We start from the raw sequence: 9,349 nt of genomic DNA on the forward strand, positions 1-9,349 counted from the left end.
AGCACCCCTGTTATATGTTTGATGTTCTGTTAACCTGTGCCTCAGGGTTACAGCCACACAGAGGTGTCATTGTGTTGCCATAACAACGACTGCTTTCCTTTTCAGCTGGAGGGAAAAAAACGTTTGGAAAACTTAAGTTTTTTAGTTTGCCTCATGAATTGGACCCCAGGTTTACTGAAAACTCTAAGTTTTTCTAATCTGAAATCAGGGAAACTAAGAATTTTCCGGTTCACAAAGATAGTTTCCTTAACATCTGTTTCAGTAACCATAGTAACATTCTCCCCAGAGGTAACCTGGTCAGCAGCAGGTTTGTTCAGGAAAACTCGGTGTGTCCTCTGTCTCCGCTCTCCTTAGAGCCAACCACGTTATTTCATTTCCTAATTAAGTCAAGCAAAGGGATATCCCTTTGGCCAAGTAGTCGAGGCGCATGATCAGTCAGAGGCATAGTGACAGGATCCCACACTTCCATGGATCGATGGATGGATGGGAGAGTAAAAAAAGATAATTGCAGAGGGAGGAATGTGGAAATTATGTCCTTCTAAGCCTATTTTATCTTATCTAGTTTTATTATTAAAGCTGTTTAGGAATTAGAGAGACTTTTCTCAACTCTGCAAATACAACACTGATCATAATTGTATATTGTATTAAATGCCCACAACATTGCAACTTTATATGTGTTATGCAGTTGTACACATTTATGTTATGTACCGGTAATCAAATAACCTTCATTTGGCATGAGTGAACACACATTAAACAACAGATAAAAGTGTGATTCAAGCTAAATCCAATGTGAAATGGTTCACTCTGCACACGTTTAAAAGAAATTCACTAAATTTCCATTCATAATAGAAGGATTTATTGAAAATAATTAAACTCAGAGTAATTATTTCATTCATAACTAAGCAAGAGAAACTCAATAAAGACTATATAGCTTATATACACAGAAAAGAGTAAGTTAAATGAACATGATGGAAAACTATTTTCAGTAAAATATTTATTATAAAACAGTTGACAATGCATGTTATATCTGATAAACCAAGGTCATCCTTAAGATTTTGGAATAAGATCAAATTATCTTTTAAACTAATTTAGAGGAATTGAAATGTGTTCAAACTGACTCACCATATAAATCCAAGAGGTAACAGATGTTGGTCAAATAATATTTTATCAAATGATATGCCAAATCAAAAAAATCAATAACTTATTGATAAATGACTCTTAACATTTTGTGATTATTCCTGAGGGAATAACATGTTTTTCAACAATAGGGGTGGTCAAGACAAAGTTTTAATATGTATTAGTCACAAGGGAACTTCTTTTCAAACATACATTTTTAATCTCATATTGGTGTTAAAACAGTTATTGAAATAAAATTTGTGATAAATTTAAAAAGAGAGCTCAAAACACGTTAAAATCTAATCCTGCTAGCATCAGGATTGTCATGACTGAATGACTGGTTGAAGAGATCATCAACAGTGGTGATGGTATATATTACTGTACACTGGCCTTTTTGATACTTTTCTGTTTTTCGGTGGGTTTCTAGGCAATGGCTTAACGACACAACAATAGGTAACATTATCTGAGTGGGCCCCATTTGAAGTACAACACGTACGTGAAGTACGCACCATTACATCTTCAAAGAGACGTCCTAGTCCACAATTGTGTAGGGAGGCCAACCAGGTGTCAGTGACAGAAGCCACCTTGTTGATTAGGAATTTATTTTAATAATCTGTTTCCTGATCATTTAGGCAAGGAAGTGGTAGCGAAGGCATTTCAGCCTGTAGCTCGTTGGTTCTTCATGGAATGTAGACCTACAGCATTTGCACATATTTTGTTGTGTGACTGTAACACTACCATTATTTATATCCAACTTGGGATGAGTAGACAGCTGATCAGAAAGACAATATGTCCGAGAACATTTATCGAAGAATTTTGCTGTTTTTGACTTTTCTTCTGTCTGTTTTTGGAGAAGGTGAGTGAAACTTTGTAATATTACACCTTCTTAATCAGAGGGGAACTTAAACAGGATTTCTTGTGCCTGTGTTAATTTGAATTTAACAACCACCAGTGAACCAGGAGGTTCCTAACACTGAGAAAATACCATAACAAATTATGTTCTGACAGAAGAGGGATTTATCTTTCAGCTCTAAAAATCAGTTTTACATTCAAACAGAAGGTATTCAAATGGAAAAGATTTGTTTTGAGGAATAGAACATTTTTTTCAAGGATATAGAATAAGCAAATAAAGACACATCTATTTCAAACAAACATCCTATATTTCAGTGGCTCATATTTAGGATGTTTTGCTCCACAGCTACTTGTGGAGGTAAAGAAATTTCAGTTAAACTATATAATACATGCTAAGAGATTATGTAGTGTGTTAATCTTGTTTAAATAACTTAAAACATGCAACATTCCGTCAGAAAAAAGGACACCATTTATAAGCTTTGTGGATTTCTATATCTGTGTTTTTCCAGCATATTTATGCTTTTTTAATAGAGATTTTCTGTTTTGAGTTCCTATTTGGTTAATAATTAATAGTGATATTGCCAAACATAATTTGGCTTTTCCTACATTTGGAGTTCATTTAAAATTGCCTGGGGAAGACCAGATATGTACATATAAAAACATTTAAACAGTGAGCGAGAGAGACACCCATGGGTGGCTGTTCTTTTCAGTTAGCTGCTCCAAAAGAATTGTGTTTTATCGGAAATCCATTCACAGACAGGAACATAAAAGGAAGCAGCCAGGGTGTAAATAAGTTGCAGCAGGTAGATTCTTAAGGAGATGCAGGTTTAATCTCAGTTTAGGGCTGAGTGACCAAGATCAGAGGGGAGTCTATGGGATATTTGAGTATCAAACACAGGCAGACTTCAGACAGAAGAATCTGTGGCGGTCGGTCATGGGGCTTTAACCATTATCATTAGCTAAAATGAAGAAACCGATGAGTAGTCTAACAAGAATGAAGACAAAAACACAGCAACCGAAACTTAGTGGATAAAAGGCGGATGGGCAGTTCAAGAATGCCTGACAGTGATTCATACACAGCGTTCAATATCTGGACCAGATATTATCTGGTGTTGTTAGTCTGTGGAAGCCAAGCTAAAGGGCAGCTGAGGAGGTGTAGAGAATAAGATGAACAGAGAGCACCCAGCAGGTGCATCTGATTAATAGATTTATTTAGTTCTTTAGCAGCAAAAATAATTATTTCTGAGCTTTTGAGTAGAATCTTTACAAACACAAACTGAAACCTTTTTCTCTGCTAAACTGTGAGATCAGCAGAACCAGTTCTCTCTGCCACACCCAGCTGTGTCATTTAGGAATCTGCACACATTTTATTATTGGACGAAAAAAAAATACAACAAATGTAGGCCTAAAGAAAAAAAAGTGAATATATAAATGCTGTTCCATCTTCTCTCCTGTCCTGTAAATTCATGAGGAGTTAAATTAAGCATACTTTTTAAAGTACCTTAATAAATACCTTAGTAATCTTTTGTGAAGCAATTCTATTAGTGCCAGAAATGATTGCTTTTAATCAGTCAAACTTTCATGTAAAATTGTAAAATTGCTGGAACAAAATGTCCTAATATATTAAAGATTTTAGCCTCTTGTGCTCTTTAGTTTTACTTAAAAAATAAATTTGATTTTCACAAAATACTATAAAAAAAAGATTTTTTCCTCCATAAACACAATAATTGTATCTCAGCATTAGACTGAGAAGGATGTTATTAAACTGGATTTGTTTTTTAATAAGGTAGTTTAAAGGTTTACTATCAATCAAGTAACCAGGTTTCCTGGATCTATCACCATGGTAACTAATGTGTCAGATGAAGTAATAATTCAGAGAGCAGCTGATGTGAAGGTGTGGTTTTACAACCAATCATAGCTCTAAGAAGTGAAAACGGCCATATAAGGAGAGATTGTTCTGTCCTGGTTCTAAGTGGGTTCAGTAAAAATCAAAGTACCTTTAGGACAGATGTCTCAAATCTCTGAAGTTTGCTGCACTTTTAAAGATGGGAGACATTTTTTGTTATTTAGATTTAATAAATCATGATCCATGAATTGATAGTTTTCTTCTCATTGTTGTTTTTTTTGTTTATAATAGCACTACTAAAATTAAAAATGTCCCGTGTTATTTTGTATGAAGTAAACTTATAAACCTCCAGATTGAAGTTTTCTATTTGCCTCCAGCTGCATAAATGCAGTTGGTCATCTTAAGTCGACATTTATCTTATCATGGTCTTGATAAGCATTATTGTCATTTGGAGATTGGGAAAGTGATTTATTATTCATTTCCTGGTCTACAAGAATAAACTTAATTTAATACAGTGAAATTTATTTGACCTAATTTGACATTAAAGGTTCCCTTTTCCTGTTGCAGATGTTGAGGTGACCTGTGTTTTCAGAAAGAGCTGCTTGTTACCCTGCCAGTTCCAGGATGGAGCTCAACTACTCATCCACTGGATCAAAGAGTCCGATGGAAACTCTGTGGTTCATTCCTACTATGAGGACAAAGATCAGCTGGAACTCCAGGTGCAGAACTTTAAGAACCGGACATCACTGTTTAAAGATCAATTTTCCAAGGGAAACGCTTCCCTGCTGCTGACAGGAGTGACGATTGAAGATGCAGGAAGATACAAGTGTTACATCAGCACTGACAGAGGAAATAAAGAATCATTTGTTAACCTGAAAACAGAAGGTAGGACTTCCTTACTGGAAAAGTTTAACACAGATTTTAAGCTGCTGTGCTGTCGCGCTACACAGTTTCTTAAAATCCATTTTGTTTGTCTGTAGCTCCCGTCTCTAAAGTTATCATCTATGAGGAAGCAAACCAGATCATCTGCAGCTCAGAGGGAATCTACCCTCAACCTGAACTCTCCTGGTCCACCATCCCTCTGTCCAACACCACTCTAAATGTTACAACCACAGTCCATCAGACTGAGGATCAGCTTTACAGGATCCGCAGCTCTCTGGTTTTAGAGGATGATCCTGATGTGACCTACAGCTGCACCGTCAGAACTCAGAGGAACAACATGACGTCCACTTATAGGAAACCAGGTGACCTAAAAGGTGAGAACAAGGATTTTTGTTTGTTACAATTTCAGATATTTTAGTCACATTTACCCTGGAGTATAGTTTATTAACTTTAATTTTGTAAAAAGATTTGTTGAAAACAAATTTTAAATATCCAGAGCTAATCCTCTGCTAATTTAAACAGGTTAGAATCACAAATGTGACAAATTGCTCAACATTTTACCCATGCTATTTATAAGTGAAGAGAGTTATAAATTATGCAGAGAAGCAAAACTTTGTGCCTCTTCCTTTTTCCAGTTACTTCACGTCATGAGAGCATGTTGATCGGTGGTCCGATTGCAGGAGCTGTAGTGGCAGTGATAATCATAATAGTGACAGTCTTTGTTTGTAGTAAGAAAAACAAGTTAAAATCATTCTTTGTTCTATTTTAAATTTACTGCACACATTTTCCTTTGGTTGATGTTTGTTCTTGATTTTTTTCTCTGTAATGTAGGAAACCGCTCCGGCCAAGCACCAAGGGTTAATGCAGGGCCAACGTAAGTACATCCTTAAAGGTCTCATGGTACTCTGGATAATAGTATTTTTTTTAATTATGTTTAAAGTAAACATATAAATGGCTCTTTATTAACAAAGGAGAAATATTAGTTTTAATGTATTTACATTTTACTATGAGGTTAAGATAAGAATTCAATCAGACCTAATTGATTTTTTCCCAAACATCTTCTTAAAACCACAGAGGACAAGAACAGCCCAGTATTTTTTATGGGGGACTAAGTTTGTTACAAAAAAAGAAATAGAAACATAACCAACCCTCATATAAATTAAAAGGCACATTAAAAAAACAACAAAAAAACTTGTAACTTACTTGGATTGGAATAGGAACACAGAAAATAAAATGGACTTCCAAAATATACATCATTGTTCATTTTAAACTAAACTGTCCTTGATGGTGGATTTTGTTGCAGGGCAGCAGAGGGGACGAGTTTAATGGATGGAGTAGGAGGAACAGCAACGAACCAGGAACATCGTGAAGAACATAACAATGATGAAAGTAATGGTCCATTGCATTGAACTGAAATATGAGACCAAATTGACAAAAATACAATGGAGGCAGAAAAATAACAACCATAAAGACACAAGAAAGACTTTAAACATCAAAACATAAGATACCAACAATAAATGAGACAAAGTGTGAAATTAAAGCCGAGTTCTTCATGTCAGGATAAATCAATAGTCCACTTTAAGACAGTCGGAGTGCTGGAAATGATTAAGACTGTCATAAACATCAATAACTTTATTAACATAAGGATTTAGAAGGTGCTGTTAGTAGATATTATGTTTTAATCAGGAACATCCTTGTTTCTTATCTTGTATTTTGTAAATGCTTTAATTTTATAGTGCTTTTACATGTTGTTTTGTTTAAGTGTCTTATTTGTTTATGAGTATCAAATTGGCAAATGGCAAAGTGGAAACTTTTTTTATATAATTAACCCCAGCAGGTGATATAGCTTAAAAAAAAAAAAACAATTTAACTAGATTCTGGTGAATCAGGGTCATTTCCTCCAGGTGATGCTTGTCTGGGTATGACAAGATAAAGAAAAACAAACCAACAAACAGGAGACCCTTAGATGAAACACAGCTTTGTTTCTGTGTTTAGTTGAGCAGCTCTTTATGTACCGATGACTTTGATCATTTAACGTTTGTGATTATGAAAAAAAAATAAACAAACACATTCAACACAGAAATTAACAACTGTTAACAACTTTACTTTAAATCCTTCACACTGTGTCTACTGATTAGAAATAGAATGAATAAAAACACCCATAGTCTGGCTATTTTCCAGACTATCAGTCTTGAACTAGAGTTCAAATATCTACTTTGAAGGAAAGTGTTTGTGTTGAAAACTGTTTTACTTTATAAATAACAACATTGGTTTTACTGTAATTATATGAAAAAAAAATATTTTTCTAAACTTCTTGAACAGGAGGAGCTGTTTCTTACTAAATATTTGGTTTTGTATTTTTCATTTTTTTTGTAATTGTTATTCTATTACTGGTGCTTTTCTTAAAACCTATATTTATTTCACAAAGTTTATGCTGTTAAGATTAAATCTTAAGTTGTTGTTTTTTAAGATATAGCTATTAACAATAAAATTGTAAAGATATAATTTTGTCTTTTAAATGAAAAAAATGAAAATAAGGTATTTTTACTGATATCGTGCTTTATTTAAAATCAGGATATAGAATTTACACTGCATTTCTTGCTTTATCATAATTTCTGAATGTATAAATGAAGGAAAAGTAAAAGGTTCAAATATTTCCTCTAAAATGTGTAGAAACATCAATTAAATAGTAAAGTCAAATATGATTTTTCTTTGGTTTCAATATCATCCATTGTGGTGAATATTAAGCCCATTGCATTAAATTCTGTTATAGTTTTCTGCTTTATTATAATGAGGAAACTTCACTGTGGAACAACATCTTTCCTGGTAATCATGGTAGTTAAAACTTGAATAACAAAGGTTTATGCTCTTTGGCCTAAAAGTATTTCAGAATTGCTGATAGGAACCATGTAGACCCCTCAGATAATCAGAGACTTTATTGCTCATTGTTTCCTGGACCAGAACTAACCTAGAGGTAACAATTAGATTCTAGGCTCTTCAGCTCTGGTATGAACTTCCTAAAAACCTGAGCTGTTCAGAAACTGGTGGCTTCTTTAAAAAGAACCTGCAGCTAAAAAAACCATTTACTGCAGGTTCAATCATAAAGGGAAAAAAATTATTACCTGTGTGTATTATTTTGTAATGCCCAAGGTTTCTTTTAGCTTAAATCAGCTTTTTAGTGTTTACATGATGTTTTTGGTGTCTTTGAATTTTTTTGTATTTCTAATGCCACTGATTTACCAGCGCAGTATAGTATTAATTTCAATCACATTCCTGCTGTCTCTTTCATTTCCACCTTCTCTCGCTTTGTCTATTTATACCTCACCTAATCCCACCAACACTTAGTTGATTACCAGTGATGGGCAGTAGGGCCGCTACATGTAGCGAAGCTATTAGTTTAACTACATTTTCCAGTAGCTTGACCGTAGCGTCGCTGCGTTATTTATCAAGTAACTTTCCAGTAGTGATGTTATTGTTTTTATCAAGTAGCGACGTAGCGTCCACAAACACTACAAAATCCAGGGCATAACTAAGTAATGAAAGCAGGTTTTCTATTTTTGAAACAACAATCGGAGTTATTCGTTGGACATTCACGCATGAGCCTCTATTCTGCCTCTCCTGTCTGTGTCTACGAAACATGCGTACTGCAGTGGAACTCAAAGAATGACACACAGACACATGCAGACACACAGAGCCACACACACAGGATGGAGGAGGAGACAGGAGCAGAGCGAGAAGAGCAGCCAACTGTCGCTACCACACCGTGGCCTTATCTTCAGAGATTTTGAAACTTGTTGAATCCTCTTATAAAAAGTATGTGTTCAGATGTCTTACGGCTTATTTGCACAGATAAGATTTTTTAGGTATGGAGGAACAGCTCTCCCATATATAAAAATAAATACATAAATAAATACATGCTCAATAAATAAATGAACATTCAATTAATTACCCCCCAAAATACAATGAATAAATATGTAGGTAGAAATTAAATTATACAGTGAGACATAAATGTATATATATCTCTTAATTAGCTTCTTTATTTTTTCACCTCTTTTGTAAACAGTTTCATTTGTTACTTGAATCGACTGTTTAATTGAGGTCTGAAGAAGTTTTCTCTAAGGGAGACCCTAAAGAAATAAGATGCCTTTTGTAGGGTTTTGTTTTCCCTAGAGATGTCCATTGAATGCAAACTCATAGCCATGTCTCCATGTGTAGAACACTACACAGTACCTCTAATTTGGTTCTAATAACAGTAGATTGTTTATTTTTTTGTCTACTAGTAATTACTTTAGTTTTTTTTTTTTTTATCCTGATCATAAAGCAATTTTTACACTGTGTTATGTCATTGACTGATCTTTAATAAATATTTTAACCAGTGTATCAGACTCATTTTTAATTGATATTAGGTTGGTACCACGTTAAGTAGCTTCTGATGTAGTTAAGCTACTGTTAACACATTAGTGTATTTTAGCTTGCTATAATTCTTTAGGTGGTAGCTTTGGTGTAGTGAAGCTTAATTTATTGTTGAGTAACTGATAGCTTAGCTCACTACACTGGACAAGTAGCACTGCATGAAAAGTGAGATTTTCGTCCCCGTAAACTCCCGCAGATCTCCCTGATTTTCGTCAGTTTCCGACAATTTGCAACCCGTGC

At 34.5% G+C, this 9,349-nt stretch overlaps 1 protein-coding gene across 1 annotated transcript; it reads left to right on the forward strand.

The window, feature by feature from the left end:
- Nucleotides 1-3,135: 3,135 nt before the first annotated feature.
- On the forward strand, nt 3,136-7,810 carry LOC119777137 (CD276 antigen-like). Its single transcript, XM_038275930.1, has 6 exons — nt 3,136-3,157; nt 4,382-4,699; nt 4,795-5,070; nt 5,332-5,424; nt 5,528-5,570; nt 6,000-7,810. Exons 1-6 carry the CDS (start codon nt 3,136-3,138, stop codon nt 6,103-6,105), a joined length of 858 nt encoding a protein of 285 aa, XP_038131858.1. The 3' UTR covers nt 6,106-7,810.
- Nucleotides 7,811-9,349: the final 1,539 nt, after the last annotated feature.

Source organism: Cyprinodon tularosa, unplaced genomic scaffold (assembly GCF_016077235.1).
Source record: "Cyprinodon tularosa strain WSP-4 unplaced genomic scaffold, ASM1607723v1 ctg980, whole genome shotgun sequence".
Lineage (NCBI taxonomy): Eukaryota > Metazoa > Chordata > Actinopteri > Cyprinodontiformes > Cyprinodontidae > Cyprinodon > Cyprinodon tularosa.